At 40.9% G+C, this 21,877-nt stretch overlaps 1 protein-coding gene across 1 annotated transcript in view; it reads left to right on the top strand.

Annotated features, from left to right (window-relative positions):
• The window catches only part of FAS (Fas cell surface death receptor), a 228,610-nt gene that overhangs the window by 43,878 nt on the left and 162,855 nt on the right, over positions 1-21,877 (top strand). Inside the window, exon 2 of the mRNA XM_044055606.1 lies at positions 7,093-7,261. Within this exon, the coding sequence (XP_043911541.1) occupies positions 7,093-7,261 (169 nt within the window). The remainder of the gene's footprint in view (positions 1-7,092; positions 7,262-21,877) is intronic.

Here is a 21,877-nt window from a genome sequence, read left to right as displayed (position 1 = left end):
AGTGAGTCTATGTAATAAGATGGGTTGCCAACTGGCTCACTGATAGAACCCACACTGTGAAAGTAGTGGACTCCAGATCTGACTACTAACCAGTTACAAGTGGTGCCCCACAGGGATCCGGTCCTAGGTCCTCTCCTGTTTGGCATCTACTTCTCTGAAGTTCAAGCCAACACAAAGGGACTAAGTTCGCAGATGATTGCAAACTGGGAGCCATTATTGATTCTCCAGCTGATGTAGACATTCTACCAAAAGGCTTTACTGACACCAGTGACTGGTGCCAGAACCATGGCCTTAAACTCAGTGCCAAAAAGTGCATTGTCATTCCCTTTGGGCAAAATTCAGTGCCCATGAACTACCACATAGGTGGTAGTCCACTAAACACTGAAGGTGTGATAAGAGACCTGGGGACACAGGTTGACAGCAACCTCTCCTTTGATAACCACATTGCAACTGTAGTCAGAAAGTCCTTCTGTGTGGCACATCTCATTACAAAAGGTTTCACATCCAGGAAGAAAGAGATCATAATCCCTCTCTACACGTCCCTCATTCGACCTATTATAGAATACAACGCCCCATTTGTTATGTACCTCACTAGACACCTACAACAACTGGAAAGACCACAGAAATACTCACTGAGGATCTTGGGCCTTAGACACATGCCCTATACAGACAGACTCAAAAACCTCCAGCTATACTCGGTCTCTTATCGCCTATTTAGAGGTGATCTCTGCTTGACCTACAAAAGCCATGTCTGACCCAGAGCTGCTAGATATGCTACACCTAAAGAAATCCCAATCCCTCCATGCCACACGCTCCAGGGACCTTCACCTCATTACCACAATAAACAGAACATGCTGAAGGGACAGGTTCCTAACCCAGAGACTTCCCATTCACGTCGAGCAGAGCACTTCACTGGCCCTTTTTAAGAGCAATCTCGACGAGTGGTTGGGCAATAGCAAGTTCACCTCTGGGATCACTTCAATGGACATGCTTGACAGGGACACTGGGAAATAAACTTTGGGTGGCATGATGCCAGGGAATCTTCTTGGGCTAGGCTTATATAGGCTCCAGGGCCGTTATCCAAGTACACACCTATGAATCCAAGAGCTTCCCCACCACAAGAATGCAGATCTATTCCTGAGTTTTTTTTCTTCACTTAGACTTCAGCAAGGGCATATCTCCAGATTCTAGGATTCATGGCATCTATGATTCTCATAGTTACTCTAGCAAAGACTCCACATAAGAAGGATTCAGTCGTACATAAAATTTGTGTTGTTATAACTTCAGCACCCCCAAGACAGTTCAGATCCCTGTTCTTTGTAAGAAAGCAAGTATTTTGGTGGAGACCAGTTGTTTCTGAAGCCATATCCCATTCTCTCCTTTAGCTCCACTGCAGTCTGTAGCAGCTTTCCTTTCTTCTTTCTCCTTTTATAAATGCAGATTACCCCTTTTGATTTTGTGCTTAAGATTCAAAAGGAAGTAATAGAAAAATGAAATACTGGATTGTGTGTGCCATTATTACAGACGAACCATAGATCTGTAGAGGCTCAGGTTAATAATAGCTACAGTAATATTGGAGGTGGTGTTATTACGCACCATAGCACACATTTGTTTCAGCCTCCTGATGCCTAGGTTAAAACTAAAACAAGTATTTTTGTCCTTTTATTACCACTTATTATGTTAATAGTGCTGTGATTTCAGATATTTTAGTTAAAAACTGGGACTTGGCTGTAGCCAATGAAGATATTAGTGACTCTTTAGGTGAGCACCCTAATATTGTGTATAGAAGGGGTCCAAATTTCAAAACATCTATGAGAAACCAGGAACCAATAAGAATATAGATAAGATGTTCAAATGTGGTATGTGTCATCAATGTAGGTACATGAATTGTGTTTCGGGGGTACAATCAGTGAATAAATCCATTTCTGTCGTTTTAGTTGTTTATTCACAGGGAGTTGTTTACATTGCTAATTGCATGCAGTGTAATGCTTTTTACATCCGTAAAACCGAATCTTAAAGGATTTATGAGCATATGTATGAAATATCCAAGAAAAAAGTTAGCAACACCATGTATAAACACATTTGTTCCTTTCTTGATCATGAATTTAAGTTTGCAGTTGTGCAGCAGGTGCCTAAGAACCCATGAGACAGTCCTTAGTTGTTTTAGAACAGAGGGAGGCATGGTGGCAGATTTTTTTGAAAGCCACTGCTCCCCCAGAACCTGATGATGTGATCTCAATCAAGAGTTTTTAAAATTAAAGACTATTGATAGATAATTTTACTATATAGTCCTTTAATGATATTGAGTTGTTTTACAATGTTAATTTTTCGTAAGTTGCTGTGCTTGAAATTGTAAGATATTTTATTCACTTTATATGTGGATTGGTTACTTTGTATTTATGTGGTTTATGCAATTTCCTTTATGTGATGCGTAAATAGAGGATGTATGTTAATTCATGTTTTATTCTGAAGAAGTTTTATTATTATCAAAGGAAAGCACTCATTAAAGTTACGTTATTTTTTAGCGTTGAGTCTTGGTTTATAGTATACATTATTTGAACGGTTCTTGCTGTCCATTGTTGTGTGTATAAGTCAGTTGTTATTTCTGTGTGTGTGAAACTCGGTTTGTATGTAAAGAAAGAAAAGTTCCGAATGGTGACAGTTCAGTCTACCCTTCCATTACTAAGGAAAGACTATTGGATGTGCTCTTTGGACTTAAAGGATGCACATCATCACATAAAAATAGACAGGTGCTCCAGAAGTCATCTGCCCTTCTGCCTTGGAGCCAATCACTTCCATTTAAGAACTCTGCCTTTTGGTCTCTCCACAGCCTCCCAGGTGTTCACCAAGTGCATGGCAGTGGTTGTAGCTCATCTCCGACTGCAGGGGTTTCAGGTATTCCCGTATCTAGACGATTGGCTCCTGAGTGCCCCCACCCAGCATCAACCATCTCAGGCCAGATGTCTGGGATATCTGTATCAGATATTCCACTTTCTAGGCATCACCATAAACACAGAAAAGTCATAACCATTGCAAGTACAAGCTCTAGAATTCATTGGGGTCCAGCTAAACACCACTCCAAGCCATTCTATGTTATCCCTCTCCTCCTGCCAGATTGATTCTATGAGCCCTGGGGTCTAATGCAGCTGCTATAATATTGGTTCCTCTAGCCAGGTACTATGTGCCCATTCTTCAGTAGACTATGTTCAGTGGTCATTTCTACATCAATTTGTATCGGTTTACCAACATTTGCAGGATTCATCTACAGTGGTGGATTCATTTGGACCTGACAGTCGGCAGACCTATCACCCCCCCCCACAGACACTTCCCACCTAGGGTGGGGGGTGTTTTGACAGAAAGATGGTCCAAGGCACATGGACTCGGAGAGCAGATTGCATATCATTCTGCTTCAGCTTCCCACCCAGACATCCTCCTCCAAAAACATTTAAGTTCAAGAGGATCTGGAAAAGCCTTTGTTGGAACATTTGTTCCAGGTTGAGTCCTTGGTTTCTTTTCCTTCTATCTATAAGGGGCAGCAACCTCGATCTGGGGAGGTTGAGCTTGGGCAGAGTATTGTGGGTAAGGCTATATCCTTGATTGTCTGACTGTTTCCTTAAGTAATTTTCTGACTTTTTAGTTAATCAGTTTGTGTTATAAGCATATTGTGAGTTGCCCAATGCATCAAAATTTGCTCCAGAGAATTTTGTTAGGATCAAAGTGGACTTCATGAATTTATATGCACTTAATGATCTATTAGCCCAACAATATTTAAGAAATTACATATAATAATTATTTTAAATATGCAGATTGTGGAAATGTAGTGTGTGCATATTGTCACAGTCTGAAAAGGCTATGGAGTGGAGTAAAAGTGAAGTTCTATACTAATTTAGGAGATTGTACTTGTCATTATAAAAAAACAGTTACCGCCATTAAGAAATGAGTGACCAAATGGTTAGACCACTTAAAGATACAGTCTGAAGAGTAGGTGGTAGATGTTGAAAAGGCTATAGATAAAATTTCTGGACGTTCATTAAACCCTGGAAGGGATCAGAATGACATTGCTAATGCTATTAACTTGACAGAGGAGCAAAGGAAAATGGTAAATACTAAAAATAGATTATTGTGTGTACCAAGAAGTAAAAAAATAACAAAACTAAGGTTAGGAAATTTACTCCACACAAGATCTAGATTAGAAGCTTAAAACACCTTTAAAATCACAAAGGATGAAACAAAAGCGAAAAATCCTTTAATAAAAGCAAGAAAAAAGTTAAACAGTAATGTCATTAGTGAACCAGATGAAAACAGTTTGGAGAATAACACACTGGAAAATGTCTTCGGGGCCAATGTATGCAATTATCAGGACAACCGAAAGTGTCAGCCAGGATAAGAAGGCATTATCTGATGGGGTTCCCACATGCAACATCAAGTTGCATCCTTGTCTATATGTAAATAAGAACAGATTAACAGTGACATATCTCCCTGGAGTGAGGCTGCTTGAACTTTCCAACATGTGCAGTAAATTACTTAATGAGAAATGTGGCTGTAATTTGATTGCAATGATGGCTGACACAAATGATTTAATATATGTGCCACTTGACCATATGAAAGAGGTTGTCACAAAAATTCATGCAAGTTGAATGAAAAAAGGTAAAAGAAATATTTTCGGAAATTTCCCCTTGCCCATTTTTTTCAAATTATGCACCCGCTAAGGCAAAACTGTTTAATATGATACTTCATTGGCAAGGCTACGTAAAAGGATTCATAGTCCAAACAATGGGAAGAAATTATTTCTGGTTATGGAATGTTTTCACACAATGTATTGCACTTCAATAATAAGGACATCCAGTGTATTACTAACATCCCAAGGAACATTCTTACAAATTTTTTTGGATACCAGGAAAGAATGAGAGAGAGGGATGTAAACAGGGTAGAAGTTAAAGCTGTATAAAATATCTATATGCCAGTGTAGGAAGTATGGTTAGCAAGAAGGAAGACTTGGAATTATGTATGCAGAACGATAAATTATGCATTGTAGTGTTAATAGAATGCTGGAATACCAAAACATTTCTTTACTAGTTCATACAAAATTGGTCTAATCGAACAAGAAAGTAAGAGGGTGGAATGATGGTGTTTATTCACAGTTTCATTGTAAATTTTGAAGAGACGAGCAAACTTGATAAGTCCTTCAGCAGATTATAGAAGGTCAAAGATGAATATTTTGGAACATCAGTCATTCCTAGAGTCAGTAGAACACTGTTTAGACAATCTACCAGCAATAATACTTGTTGATTTTAATTATGTTAGTATTGACTAGATTGTGTGTCAATCCAGGTCATATATGGAGTCTCACTTCTTGGGTATACTAAACTAGTATAATCTTACTCAAAAAGATGATTGACCTGCAATAGGGGTCCATATTTTGAATCTGGTAATAGACGATGGAGAAAGACTAGTGAAAAACCTGAAGGTCAGCCATCCATTAGCTATGACAGTATTCTTTTTGATTCATTATGAAAAAAAGGAAGGAATTTATTACAAGATGGAACTTTGAATTTACCCAACTGAAATATGCTCACAAAAGATGTTAGTGTTGACTGGAATGTTTCTTATCAGGAAGATACTGGGGAAAGTGCATGGTTAAAACTCAAAAGAAGTTTGCTATAAGCTTTTAGGCATTACATTAACTTGGCAAAAGAAAGGGGGAAACAAAAAAACTGTGTGGTAACTATGTGAAGACTGTAGCACATTTAAGCACAGACAAGAATATAGCAGATATCAAGTATAAAACTAGTATGTCTGAGACTGCAGTACTAGACTGTTAGTTGTTACTGTGGTCTTTTCTCAGAAATGGAATTTTCAAGACCAAGAGTAGGGATTCGTGGAGGAATTATAACAAGAATAAGCTGTGTGTTACCAGTAGAAAATGTGGATTTCCCTGTGGACGATTTTCTGCATATTTAGTTGAAGTTTACCTGTGGATGTCTTCGTAAAGTGCACGCTGCAGGTCAACTTAACCAAACCTGCAATAACTAAGAACTGTAATGAGCATCTGAATTTTAGGAAGCACGCTTGTTTTCACTTTTCTTTGTTAAAGGAGACTTTGTTTACAATGAAGATCAAAATTAAGTATAAAGTGTGCATACACCTTAAGGAACAGATTCCAATGCCAGCCCTGTGGCATAGAGGGATAAAGCACTGCCTGTGTTGCAGACAACCAGAGTTGAAATAGTTGAAATAATGATTCAGGTGCCACAGAAGGCTCAAATGGGAAGATGGGAGTGAGTGGTGGTTGCCAGCCCAGCCTTTCTGAGGGGAGGGAGGTGGCGCAGACTCTCCACACGGGTGACACCCAGCAGGAGAACTAGATGTTCACCCAATGGGACTCAGGTTTTTTGAGCATGTGCTGCTGTATGCAAGTTGCACCGTAAGCTGAGAGGAATTCGCCATATAAAGACGTGTTTCCTGTCTGACGGCAGGTATAGCAGAGATTGGAAGATCTGTCACAGGGAAGGGAGGGGGTTGATAAGCTGGGAGAAGGGGTAGGCTACTCCACAGTACCAGATGACTTGCTCTGTGTCCACCAGACTTGCCGCTATAAGGTTCTCCCCCACTTTCTGTAAAGTACCCTAAATATGCATTAAATTGTGGTTAGTACTTGTACAGTAATTCTTTACAATGTGCATGTAGTCAGGGGGAGTATCCAAATATTCTTGTGTCTATCTTTTTTTTTTTTGTTTGGGACTGCAGGTGTCCCTCTCTTGTTGTCAGTGTTAGTTTGATAGTCTGAGTAGTCTGCAAAGTGGATTGTAAAGAAAATTATATCAGCTGCATCAGTTTTAGATGATTGGTATGTGATCAGCTAACATGCATTCTGCTCTGTCTATAGCTGTATCTTTGTGTGTGTATGTGTGTACATCTGCTGTATAAATGTCACAATAATGTACTAAAAAATATGAATTGTAGACAGATGACAGAACTGGAGAGCTCTGCTTAATATAACCATTTACCTGATTTTCCATCAAGTCTGTTTACATGTGAATTACATTTATTGTAAAGTACTTTTTGCACCCTAATCTTTGTTTTAATTTTTAGGTGTTTTTGTTTGTTGAAAATTCATTTGAATTGCACCATGACAAGGCTTCTTCACTTAAAAATCTGATCAAGACTAATAAAGCCGAGAAGAAAGTTTTTAAACGAACGACATGTCAAAATGAAAGCCATTATGAGTCAGATAGATTTTGTTGCAGAAAATGTGAGCCAGGTATGTGTGATGCAGAAAAAAAAAAGCTATGATACCATATCACTATTTCAGTGATGTATTGTGTATTTATGTATTTACTTAATGTTCAGTTACTACATATGAGACGCAATAAAAAAGAAAAGAGATTTAGCTGGTTGCATGAGAGAGCAGGTTAGGTCTCGTTGCACTGCATTTGAAGTATCGGTTTACATTTAAAGTGTTGCATATTTTCTGCTGGTATATATAATTTTGTAAATCTGTAATAAAGTAAATGTCATCAGAGAGGTGAATGAGCTAACCTTTTACCAAAAAGAAAAAAAATGGATATCTTTCTTTTTCTTTTTATGATAATCCCTTTAAAATACAGTGCTTTTACTATTTGGTAGGTGGGTTAACAGATAAAACCATCACCTGTATATGTATTATTTTGGGATTCGCCTGGGAAGTCTGTTAGGTTAAGTGACTTGCTCAGGGTTGCGCAGTTAACAGATGGAAATTGTGATATGGTTGTTGCTTACATTTCTTAGCCCATTTAAACAAAGGTATCACATTTCTGCCAAGTAGTAGATCAGTCTTTCATGTTCAGTAATTCATTTATTTGTATAGTTTAAGAACTGTAACGTCTAAGTTTTGTAGTGTCATTTTTGCATATCAAGCACTGGAGCTTTCTAAATATGTGTTGAGAAAAGGTGAAATCACATAGTGATAGCAAACTCAAAATTCTGGTGCAGTAATCAGTTGGTGTGACTAAATACAGTTACTTGTTTACAGTATGCATTTTTCATAGTCTGCCAGCCGGCTACATCTAACCTTATTGTTGTCAGTATGTGTTATAAGAATGTATGTGCATTTTTACCTGCATGTTTTGTTGATTAGGAAATTGCATAAGTAATACACCATGAATAAGACAACCTGAGCTGAGATAACTGATCTAAATTAAATACTACAGCCAGTCCACCAAAAGACCTGTAGTGACTCAAGTCAGTAGAGGCAAGGTGCATCAGAATCTGTTTCCAGAGGAGTTCCAATCAAGATGGCTGCTTAACAGTATCCTCTCACATTTGCATGAAGCCAGTTTTGTAATTTAAAACCTAAATTTCACTACTGTATCAAACACTGTTTATTGCTTATTGCAGCAGAAAACAATTCTGAATAATAAGAACTATTTTTGTTTGAAAACAAATCTGAATTTTCATCTAAACCAGACACTTCTGTTATATTCTGAATAGAATTTACTTTGTTAAAGGAATTCAGAAAGTAACCAAGAAGCCAAAAAAGTAATTGCTACTTTAATGTTAGCTTTGTATAATATAACACCTGAAGTTGATAAACTTAAGGGATCCAGTGAATCCCAGTATCAGGATGCAAAATATAAATTATATTAGGTTACTTAGGTCTATTTCAAAACTACATTTTCAACAGAAAGTGTGGATGGTATACCTAGTCCAAGATTTATAATTAGCATGTCTGCTCAGAACTCCGCTACATATATATGCAGATAAATTAAATGCCAGCAATGTGCAGCGACTACAACAAAGCAAAAGCTTGAGCAAAGAAATGCCCACTTTTTACAACTGCTTAAAATGATAAAAATGTTTTAATTGTGTATGAATTTGACTGATTTTTGTCTATTTTCTGAAGTTGTGTACAAGCATGGAAGTGCACGTCTGCTTAAACTACTGGTGGTTAGTTAAAGCAAGTGGCATTCAATGCAGCTATGTAGAATTAATTTAAAAAAAGGATAAATGAGTTGTGTAGTGACTACCGAGGTATCTTTATATGGACACCCTGACTGTGTAAGATGTGAAAGGGCATTAAAGGACAGCTAGAAAATGGATAGGCAGTACAAGACAGAAGGAAGACATCAAGAAGGTTGTGATGGAGGAGGTGGATGAACAGGGTTGTTATGTTTTTGTTGAGTGATAGATCCCTTATTTTTTAAATATTTTTCTGTGTGAGAGGGAAGTTGGGGACGGAAGTAGGGAAGAGGGTGTAGGAGAGAGGAGTAGGGAAGGAGGGAGGTGAAGAAGAGTTGGAGCAATCCTCAACATGGTCTAGAGTACCTGAAATGATTCCACTGCATGATGGATGTGCAGTAGAAGACCCTAATATGGGGTTGGAGGAGTCCAGTGGTTTGGTGGTCAGAGCCAACCAGGGCAGCGAGTGTTGCACATGCTGAAGGAGGTCCTGCATGGGTCAAAAGGTCCCCCTCACTGCATGATGAACCATATTCTTGACCAGGTCCCAAAGCTTGGAGCATGACACCAGGCCTTTACAGCTGCTGCGTCAAGGCTCCTACAGGGCTGGAGGCACTGACCGTACTCTGTAAGAGCATTACTGGATGGGCAGAAGGTGATTGTGAAAGTTCCCTGACCATGGAAGAACATGGCCGGGTTGCTCCTGGGATCTCAGGACTTGAGGAAAAGGAAAACTAAAATTAACAATTATAACAATTCATTTTGCAAGAAGTTGTATGCAGGCCATTAGGTTGTTTATTTGTACCTCACCTCCAACCCTGTCTAGGATATGGTGGCTAACTCTGGTGAGCCATCTTGTGTGTGCACCAACTATTCTGGAAATAAGTGGCATAATTTTCAAGTGCATGACTGTCTTGCAGAATTAGCACATCAGGCAATTATTTTTTCATCTGCAGTAAACACTAATATATATATATATATATATATATATATATATATATATATATATATATATACATATATATATATATATATACATATACACACACACACACACATTTTTTATGTGTATGTTTCCGCATTTATATTTTTACACATTTCATGTATGTCTGCACGCATATATACATGTCTAGGTGTACTTGCCTGCATTTAGTTAACATCACAACATTATGGGTCTATATTAGAACATCGAAGTTTTAAAACTTCGAATGTGCTAATATCGAACCCTATTCAGAGAAAGCTGAAAACATCGAACATACAGAACAGCAAATTTTTTCCTAGGGAAAAAATTTGCTGTTCCAAAACACATACACACAACACAATCACGCCAAACAAACGGCAATCCACACACATACATCTAAAATCTTACACCTAACTTTACACTGAACTATACACACACACCACTAACTATCCACTTACCTTAACCCAAACCCCTAAACCTAAGGTCCGTCACTATTGCACACTCACCTCACCCGTGCCCTAACCCTCACGTCCACACAGTCGCACACTTACCTGACATGCGCCCTAACCCTAACTCACCTAACCCGCCCTAACCCTCATGTCCACACAATCGTACACATACCTAACTCCCTTAACCCACCCGAACCCTCACGTCCACACAATTGCACACATACTTAACCCTAACTAACCTAACCCGCACTCATTCGCACACATACCTGCACCCAACCCGTAACTTTCCACCACAGCACTGAAAATACCGAAGCAACAGAAACAGACAACCAAATTCTTTCCCTAGGCAAAAATTTGTTTTTCTGTTACTTCGATATTTTCAGCTTTTGCTGAATAGGGTTCGATATTAGGACATTCGAAGTTTTGAAACTTCGATGTTCTAATATAGACCCAATATTATTATTCTAACATTATTTAGAAAGGTATGAAATTAGAGGAAATAGGAGAGAAGTAAAAATACTTGCCTATAGAACTCTGGCCTTTCCTCCTGAGCCTGCAATACCTACTGGGCCAGCTGGTCACCCCCCATCTCTGCAGGTCATCATATCTGTAACATCACTGCTGTCCTGAGATGAGAATCCCCCATTTCCTGCAGATATCTGTCTTTCTCCATTCATTTCTGGCTTCTGAGTGTTGCAGCTTTGCAGTTATGACTCCCGCAAGTGTAGATAATTAGTTTGGTCTCCTTAGCCAACTAGCCTGGAGCATGACCTCAGGCCTTTACAGATGCTGCTATCTTATCAAGTGCCAGTGCAAAAGTGAAGAATGTAAATGCAGGAAAGAGTATCGGAGGGTGTGCATCACATCATCTGAGGTGTGACAGTAGCATAGCATACCCAACCCATGAAACTTTATAGTGGTATTACTTATGGAAGTGATAACAGTGTTAAGTCTGGTTTACTAATTGTGTTGAAACAATCACATAGACATTATTTTTTGTTATAAGTATACCTTATTTCCCTATGTGAAGGGAAATCGGTGAGCAGTCCCATCAACTGAACATGTGTTTCGGTATGCCTTTCCTTATGCAGAGGAATGTTCTGCCTTGAATTCCAAAATAATCCTGTGGTGTTACTGTAATAATTTATGGCAGCATGACTTTAAAAGTATTGCTGATACCATTCCCTTCATAGTTGCTATTTTCTGAATGCATTACATTTAATAACATGTTTATATTGTATTTCTGGCTTCATTCAAAGTGAGTGTTAAGTGATAAGGTGTAGCATACTTGACATATGCACGTGGATTAGGGTTCAGTACACTATAACCTAAATGCCAACTCAGTGCAGCTGTATCTTTCAATGCCTGCAGGATCACTTGCATCCAGTAGATTGCAGCAAGTCAGCATCAAGATCACATGCTAGCACTTCCTCGGGGTCACAGGCACCATTAACCACGCTATCCTTAGAATATATTCTGTATGACTCATTTGACCTACTGTAAGTCAGAGTGCACAGTACGATTAGTGAAAATATCACAAAGAACAATTCAGCAGCATGAGCTTTACTTGAGTAATATTGCTGGTTAAAATAAAAGGAAAGTTAAAAAGGGGGTGAGAGGTTAATCTTCGTACTGCAATGTAAAACAGTATTAGGGACCTGCTAATCAGCATGTGCTTCTGAAAAAAATTAAAAAAGAATGGAATGGATCTGCAGACTGCAATGTAGAGCTGCATTAAGGGCCTGTTCAACAGCATATTATTTGACTTGAGTAATGTTAATATTTACAATAGCAGTTGTTGTTGTGTCTTTCGGCTTTTCCCGGTTAGGGGTCGCCATGGCGGAACTCTGGTCCGCTAATGATTGGCAGTAGATTTTTACGTGCCGAGTTGCCGGCCCTGACGCACAACCTTCAATGAAGGTGCGCCCATTCACGCATGTCTCCCCACAGAAGACGCTCTAGCTGAGAATTGAACAGGACACCGTCTTACTATGAGGCGACAATGCTACCGCAGCACCACCACCGCAGTTAATATTTACAGTAGCAGTAAAAATGAAAACAAAAGTAAATAGAAAAGGGAGATCTGCAGACTGTGTTGTAGAACAGTACTAAGGGTCTAACATGCAGGAGATGACTCATATTAAAGGAGTAGTCCAAACCCTGCCAGCACAACTAGCACTGTTGCCACTTCACCCTCAGCTCTGCATAAATCTTGATTGTTTCTACTTGTGAAGGCACAAGGGTTGGTGTCTATGACGGAATAATTCTGGTGTGCAGTACCTTAACAGAAGAGCAAAAGCTATTTCTTATGTACAAGAAAAAAGTACAGAAACATTGCACCATACCTTCAGAAATGTTATAGTGTCTTCCTTCCCAGTAGAAGGGAGCACCTCATGTAAACTGCCGGGTGGACTTCATCAAGCATACATAGTGAAATACACATCTCTTCAGTTTATGTACTTATGTCCTCCCAGATTAAATTTTAAGATCTAAATTTGTCAACAAAGCCAAATACTCCTCCCGTCACTGTATTACCCTTAATTTGTTACACTGGCTTGAACTCTCAAACCATCTAGACTATCTTCAGATTACGACATCCCACAAACTAATCTTTCAACCCTCTAAGTGCCCTGCTGTATGCAACATCCTTCTCCCTTACACCTTTCAGAGAACTCTCTACTCACCAAAACCTAATCCGTGTCCAAAAACCCAATCGTCCTGCTGGTCAACTCCTGCTATCCTTTTCCTTAGCAAAAACATGGAATTCTCTTCCTTCCTCTCTAAGGACCTGTGCAAACTTTGAAAACTTTAAATCTCAGTTACATCCCTACCTTTACTGTAACAGAAAATGCAACTGCATTCTCCCCACCTAGTCCTGTAATTCTCTCTCCACCTCTAACCCCCTCTCCAGCTATGATTACTAGCCTCTCTAGCTATGATATATAGGCTACCACACACTTGTACATATTGTAAATATCAAATTTGTACCATGTACCTAAGAGTTTACACCTGCTCTCTAACATGAAATCTAACTGTAAATTGTTCATTAATAATATTGTGTCTGTATCTAAAGGTAAAATGAACCTAAGAAATTACACCTGCTCTCTAGCATGAAACATAATTGTAAATTGTTCTTCTTTTCTATATTGTATCTGTATCTAAACTTTGTAACATGAAGCTTTTCTCCCCGGGACTCCACTGAAAATGGGCTCCCTGAGCCCAGTGGACATCTCCGGTCATCAAACTGGAAATAAATAATCAGGTAAGGAACATACCAACAGAAGCAGAACTTGCATATTTCAGTGCTGTCCCTAAACGAACCAGCAGAATTAGCACATGCATATTTTTACTCGGTCCCTAAAAGAAACACATGCAGTAATGTAATACAATATAAAATGACCATGTTCCCATTTAACATTCTGACAGTGCTACTTACTGTGCAGATTTCACAAATCTCAGTGAGCAGCCCAGCATGACTCTGACTATATGGTACCAATAGAAAAGTAAAATAGAAATTATTTTGAGGAACTGTCTGATGCACAGTGACAGTAGGCCTTGCACCACATAGCATAGCTCACACCTAGTACTGTGTATGCATCACCTATACTGTGTGTTTGTTGTAGAAAAATTAACACTAATCTGAATGTCTTGGTCTATAGTTGTGGACTAGACTCTTCCTTTTTGCCTGTGCAGCCATATACCATGCACCAGCCTGCTGCATGGGGTACCATACTACAGCTGCTGGCTGGCCACCAACATTATCTTAACTGATAGAAGGACCTATAGCAGGAGCTGTATTGCTATCATGGGGCAATTCACCATTAGACTGATGCGTAATTACCTTGTGCAGAATGCATTACATAGTAAACATCCTGCAAATAATAGCAGTGTCATACTGAAGGACACCCACAGACTCATCCATGCAAAACAGACAGGCTTTCAGTAGGCCAAACATTCACTCACTGACCATCTATATTTGGGTCAGAATATTGCAACATTTTTTGTCCGCTTCCGTAGGGTTACATATAGGTGTCGTCAACCACGGCTTGAGTGGGTAGCCTGCATGACATGGAAAACACGAGAAAAGAATCAAAGGAAAGGTGGTTTATTGTTAAGCAGTGCATTTTCCAAAGTATAAGTAATTACATAATTATAGCAAAAATTTCAGCTTACCAACAGGGTGACCATGGGGCATCCTACCATGCAGAAAGAAGCTGTTGACTGAGCTTGTGTGCTAGATGCACAGCCAGGATGCTGGGCTGACATGTTGTTGAAGTGCATCGTACACCACCTGGCAGTTGATGGAATAGTAACTCTTTATATTTCTTTCTTCGTTGTCCTAAGGCATTATTGTATTTAGCTAGTAGCATGTCAAAGTAAACTTTATTGTCATTTAGAACTACATACTTGTAGCCTAAATGAAATTATGTGCATCAGCTCAGTTCTTGAGATTACAGAGGAAAGTGAAACAACACATCCAAGTAGAGGAATAAACATAACTAACAAGTACAGTGCTACTCCCAATACACAGGTTCACAGGTTGGTACTAGGCTATCGGCCCTAAGGCCTATGCAAGCCTAGCCATAACAATTCCCTGGAAATTTCTTCCCACAATATTTACTTCTCTGGGCCCCTGTCTAGACTGACATGATCCCCGGGGTGAATTTCCTATCTCCCATCCAATCATCAAGGTTCCTTTTGAAGAGGGCCAATGAGGCGCTCTGCTTGACATGTATGGGCAGTCTATTCCAGAGTATGGGGAGTCTCTGGGTCAGGAACCTATCCCTCCAGCATGTTTTGTTCATTGTGATGATAAGGTTTAGATCCCTGGAGCGTGTGGCTCTGAGGGATTGGGATTTCTTTAAGTGGAGCATGTCCAACAGCTTAGGGTTTGACATGGCCACGCAAGAACGAGCAGAGACGTTTGCCAACACTTGTATGCAAAAAGAATACCGTCCACTGAGTTAAATTAACTATCCTATTTAAAGTCAAATAAAACAGACTACAGATTGAAATGCCCAAGTTATTTGTCTAATATTGCACTTGAGTGAGTTAAGTAATACTGACAGTAGATATAATAAATAAATATTGCACTTACTTAGAATATATGTAGGTATGTATTGTGCAAGTAAATAAAAATTGACTTATGTGTCCAGACCCCTGGGACTAATGCCAGAGTTCAGAAATCTAATCACTGTAGGGTAGAAACTGTTACTGAATCTTGTAGTCCTGCAGAGGATGCTGTGGTATCTCCTGCCCAATGCCAGATGCTTAAACAGTCCATGTGCAGGATGTGTGCTGTCCTATATTATTTTGCTGGCATTTCGGATACTTCTTACAGAATAAAGATGTATCGAAGGAAGACTAGAACCCTGTTACCTTCTCTGCAACCCTTATCACTCTTTGTAGCGCCTTCCTTTCTATAATTGTGCAGCTTTCAAACCACACTGTGAAGTTGCAGGTGAGGATACTCTCTGTTGCACCTCTATAGAAGGTGGAGAAAATATGAGCAGGAAGCTTAGCTTTATTCAGCCTTCTTAAAAAGTGGAGGCATTGGTGCACTTTCTTGACCAGTTGGCTGGTGTTTCTCAACCACAAGAGATCCTCTAATATGTGCACATCCAGGAATTTTGCACTCTTAACCCTCTCCACACTCCCACCATTGATCCTGAGTACTGGGTGGTTTGTTCTCCTTTTCCTGAAGTCGATGATTATCTCTTTGGTCTTGCTTATATTCAGGTCAAGGTTGTTCCCCTCGTACCAACTGATCAGAGATGCCACTTCCTCTCTGTATGCCCTTTCATCCTTGTTTATGAGCCCCATGACTGTAGTGTCATCTGCAAACTAGATGATATGGTTGGACATGTGCCTAGCATAGCAGTTGAGGGTCAGGATGGTGATTAACACTGGGCTTGAGAACACATTCCTGTGGAACCCTGGTGTTAATCGTGATGCACTTTGATGTGTTCTTACCTGAACACGCCCTCTGTGGTCTCTCAATCAGAAAGTGCAGGATCCAGTTACAGAGGTGTTTATTGATTCCTAAGTGTACCAGTTTTTCTGTCAGCTGCATTGTTGCCACCGTATTAAATGCAGAGCTGAAGTCTATGAGCAGCATTCTCACATAGCTGTCTTTGCCATCTAAATCCTCTAGGGCAGTGGTTCCCAAACTTTTTTGATACTCTGCTCCCTTGCTGAATCCAGGTTTTCCCAAGGTGCCCCCCCCACGGTACACATAAAGTGCATATTTAATTTATTTATTTATTTGACATTTGTTTAATGAGGCTGCCTGACTGGACTAGGAGACCTGGGGAGAAAAGTTCAAAAGTACAATAAAAAGACAATTACCAAAAAAAAGTGTACATTCTGCTTAACAGCACAACACTGATCTACTTTGGTTGAGAGTTGAGCAAACCTAATGGCAACCTTATTAAGTTTAAAACGGGGATGAAGCTTCTGACTACTCTCCAGAGGGAGTGAGATTAAATAGTGGCTTGGGGTCTGGAAGATACAGCCACGAGGGGGGTGGGAGCTCATTTATCCTTGGGGTAGGATGTTACCAGTCCAGATAGAGTGAGCTGCACAAAACCAGTGGCTGTACATTTTGGGAACTTGGGATTGGCCATCCCAAGCTGGTGACAGTAGCCATCATTGAGCAGGTGACAGTAGCCATCATTGAGCATATGTACGGTAAAGCATGGAGTGCTCCCACTGTGATGTGGGTGCCCACATCAGCTACCAGAGGCAGGACTGAAAACAGAAACAGCCCCATGGCTGCCTCTATAATGGCTGTTCTTCAGATAGCCTTCATTCAAATGATGGTAGACTAATGGGTAGTGGTGGTGGTGGTGGTGGTATCAGGTAATTGGAGGGGAGAAAAAATACACACCAACTGAGAGCTGCAGTAAAAATCCATTTTATTCACTTTACATCCTATAGGTGATCTTATGTTTTAAAATAAGATTGTTTTACTATATAAAGTAAGAGACAGTCATAAAGAAGCACTATAACTTTCTTGATAAGTGCGTACTTTCCAATATACAGCAGTGAAAAGCTATAACTCCTCTTTCTGTCTTGGTGCAGGAATAAAACATGGTAATTGTAAAAGAGCACACAGCATTACAGTCTGGCTGAGTCTTTTTTTCTCCATTCACAAGTAATGAAAAAGAATGCCTATTATTGTAGCCCATTGAATTCAGTGAGAACCACTGCTCCATCATAACACCCACACACACACTTCTCTGAAGTAACTGAGATCACCATATTTGAAAGTCCCTTGAAATTCTGAAACGCAAAAAAACGCTTAACTAAGGAGGATGTTCCTATTTCAGGAAAAATCCTACTGTTTCAAAAAGGCAGCAACATAAAAAACAGCACCAAAATGTCTTATAGGTTCATAGGTTCATACTAGGCTATCTGCCCTAGGGCATTTATAAGCCTAGCCAGAATGTGTTTGGCTTTTGCCACCCATTTTAAATTTATTTTGCTATGCCCTTTTTCGAGGTTAGTATACTGTGCCTCTGTCTAACAGTGACATAGAAGTGATACCCGGGGTAAACCTACGATCTCCCATCCACTCATCAAGATTCCTCTTGAAGAGAGTCAATGAGGGACTCTGCCTAACCTGGACTGGGATTTTATTCCAGAGTGAAGGGAGCCTCTGGGTTATGAATCTGTCCCTCCAGCATGTCCTATTTATTTCAGTGCTGAGGTTCAAGTCACTCGAGCGTGTAGCTCGATGGGATTTGGATTTTCTGAGGTGCAGCATGTCCATTAATTCCGGGTTGGACATGGCTTTATACATCAGGCACAGATCGCCTCTGAACAGGCGGTATGCCACTGAGTAGAGCTGGAGTTTCTTTAACCGGGCAGCATATGGCATCTGTTTGAGCCCTTTGATCCTCTTGGTGAGGTACTTTTGGGGTCTTTCCAGTTGCTGCAGGTGTCTGGTAAGGTACATCCCAAATGGGGCATTGTACTCAATTATGGGCCTGATGAGGGATGAGTAAAGAGGCACGATGACCTCCCCTGATCTAGATGTAAATCCCTTCATGATTAGGTGGGCTATATAAAATGTTTTTCTAACCACTTTGGCCACGTGGTTGTCAAATGAGAGATTGCTATCAACTTGGGTCCCCAGGTCCCTAATTACTTCTTCTGTACTTAATGGATTACCACCTATGCGGTAGTTTGTGGGCACTTTGTTTTTGCCAAAGGGGATGACTATACACTTTTTGGCATTTAGCTTGAGGCCATGGCTCTGGCACCAGTTGTCTGTTTCTATGAGGCCCTTTTGGAGGATGCTTGTGTCGGCTGGAGAGTCGATTATGGCGCCCAGTTTGCAGTCATCTGCGAACTTGGTCAGCCACAGTCCTTCTGTGTTGGCCTATACCTCTGAGAAATATATACCGAACAAGAGAGGTCCCAGGACTGAGCCTTGTGGGACACCACTTGTAACTGGTTTGGAGTCTGACATGGCTCCAGCAATTCTAACCATGTGGGTTCTGTCCTTGAGCCAGTTTGCAATCCATCTAGTGACATAGGGGTTTATATTTAAGCTGGTGAGCTTATCAATAATGCCCGAGTGGGGTATTGTATCGAAGGCTTTTGCGAGGTCCAGGTAGGCTGTGTGGACCACCTTCCCCTCGTCAATGACCTTGTGACTGTTTCAAAGAAATCAACCAGGTTTAAGAGGCAGGATCTGCCCTTAAAGCCGAACTGGGTAGGATCCAGTGTCTGTAGGTCCCCAATATCTTTATTTATGAGGTCCATGATGATCCTTTCCTTAGCTTTGCAGACCAAGCTAGTCAGGCTTATGGGGCGATAGTTTCCAGGATCTGTTGAGGCGCCACCTTTATGGAGAGGGACCACTGTTGCTGTACACCACTCTTTGGGCACATATCCTGTAGTAAGGCTGAGATTGAACAGTAGTTTTATGTTTGAGTTCAGCTCTTCTTGGAGTTCATGTAGGACGCAGCCCGGGACACCGTCTGGTCCCATTGATGCTGTGTTTCTTGCTTTGGAGAGGGCGGCTCTTACCTGAGCATCTGAGATGTCAGGGGGGCAGCACTCTGCTGGGATAGATATTTGCCCTTTTGGTGGGGAGGGGGGGAGAAGTTGGCGCTGAACCTGTCAGCTAGGATGTTGGCAATGTCTGTGGGTTCAGTGTATTTTTTGTCATTTTGGACTAATTCTGAGCATATCTGGGAATTACCACCCAGGTTCGTAACATAACTAAAGAAAGCCTTGTGATTATCCTTAGTGTCCTGCGCAATTTTTCTCTTGAAGCTGGCCTTAGACAATTTTATGAGTGCCCGTAGTTTTTTGCCAATACTGATCAGTGATGCCTTCCCTTTTTGGGATTTTGCTCTATCATTTAGTAGCTTCCTCCTTCTATTGTATAGTTTGTTTATGGCTGGGGTCCACCAGACAGGACGTCTGCCTTTGGAGGATTGGGTCTTGGTTTTATTTGGGATCGCATGATCCATGCATTCCTGAAGGTGTTCATAGAATGCATTTATAAATGATTCTGCGGTCTGGGCTGTATTTTCCACAGGCCTGGGGACTTTGAAGGATTCCACCTCGGTTTTGAGGAGTGTGAAATTTGCTTTAGAGAAGTTTTTCACTGTGGTTTTCTGGGCAGGGGGTGGGGTCGGGATGTGAATATCCAGTGAGATTAGTTTATGGTCTGATCTTACCAGTGAGGGATACACTTCTGGTCTGGAGCATAGAGTCCCCATGTTGGTGATGATCAGGTCCAGTATGTTTTCCCCTCTTGTGGGAGTGGTAACAAGTTGTTCCATAGCATTTGAGTTTATAAATTTTAGGAACCTTTGGACTAGGGTGTTGGAGCTAGAGTAATGCTCCCAGTCTATGTTTGGGTAGTTGAAGTCGCCCAATATAATGGTGTTTGGAGAGACCTTCATGTTTTCCAGTGTTCTCAGGAAGGCCGAGTGAGGTTCCTGGGTTTGGGAGGGTGGTCTGTAGCAGGCTATAAACTGGAAGGCAGTTTTACCCACTGTTAGCTGCACATGTTAGCTGCACATGGATAGTCTCTGATGCTTCGTGCTTTGCCACCAACCTGGAGGTGTGGGTATCTTTGATGAATATCTATACTCCCCCTCCTTTTGTGGTTCGGTCCAAGTTTTGGGGCCGAAAAGCATGGTATGAGGTATAACCTGGTAGTGCTGGGGGTGCTCTCGGGAGCCCTGAACCAGGTTTCTGTTACTGCACAGATATCGATGTTCTCCATGCTAAGGAGAGTTTCGAGTGCGTGCATCTTGAGGTTTAGACTTCTGGCGTTGAGTAGCATTACTCTTAGTTTCTTAGTTTCTTATCCCTTGTGATACCTATGGAGGTGGGTTTGTCTTTTGAGCCTTGCCTAAAAAAGGCACTATGGGGGTAGCAAGAGCCTTTGCCAATATCCAGCCCAGGGTGACAGGTGCAAGCCGTCCCTAGCGAAGCATCGTGGCTTGTTGAGCATATCATCCCAAGCTGACAGGCATTGGATCCCCTTTGAATGACACCAGTACTTAAGCCAGTTGTTGAAATTGATCATCTTGTCTTCATATTGTGGCATCATTCTTGGTGAGGGTAAGATGCTACTCAAGGTCAGGGTCATACTGGCCTGGGCTACATGCTCAGAGAGCTCCTTTATGTCTCTTTTCATGTAGTCCAGGGAGGTACGTCTCATGTCATTCACACCAGCATGGACAATGACTGAGTCATATTTGTACTTGCCTTGGAGTGAACTGAGTGCTTGTGTTCTGTGGCGGATCCTAGCGCCCGACAGGCTGCTCACCGTGACCCTCTCCTTGTTCAGCCTGGTGAGCGGGACGTCAGTGTGCCTGACGATAGAGTCACCTATTACAAGTGTATCAGGTGTGTTGTTTAGTCTTAAGGGCTGTGACTGTTCGGCACACTGGCTTTGTGAGATATGTGTTGCACGTGTTTTGTTTTGGGGTAGCGGTTGCTTGGGTGTCTGCTTTGGAGGTCTCTGCTGCTTAGGCAGATCTTTATTTAGAGCCTCCGAGTATGTTTTTGTGTGATTATGTGTTTGGTTTGATGTCGTGGTAGGTCTACTCCTCCTGACTGGTTATGCCCGTACTGAGTTGAGAGAGCTTAGCCTCCAGTTTGGCTATATGGTTGCATCTCTCACATGTGTTGGAATTTGTTGGGAGGAGGACAGGGTTGTCTGTGTACATGAGGCAGTTGTAACATTGCCTCAAGATTCCCAGATTCACCAGCTGGACCGGATTCTACAACTGCACGAACTAAGATTTAATTTACATAACAATCAAGAATGGATATGACATCCTATTTGCATACTTTCAATAATAAAATTACAAAGCATTTTGACGCTTATCTGTAGCATCCTAACTCAGCCAAAATTTAAAAAAAAGGCCTACATCTTGCTTTCTAGTCTTAACAACAAACAATTATGTAGAGGGTGATGCTCTTTCAGTCAACCTTCTGACACAAACTCCTCAAAGAGATAATGATCTGGCTATTCAAAAAGGCAACACTTTCT

The sequence above is a fragment of the Protopterus annectens genome, chromosome 14.part0 (genome assembly GCF_019279795.1).
Source record: "Protopterus annectens isolate FY-2018-M chromosome 14.part0, PAN1.0, whole genome shotgun sequence".
Classification (NCBI taxonomy): domain Eukaryota; kingdom Metazoa; phylum Chordata; order Ceratodontiformes; family Protopteridae; genus Protopterus; species Protopterus annectens.
The sequence above is the reverse complement of the archived record's forward strand: the minus strand, read 5'-3'. Positions and strand labels throughout refer to the sequence as shown.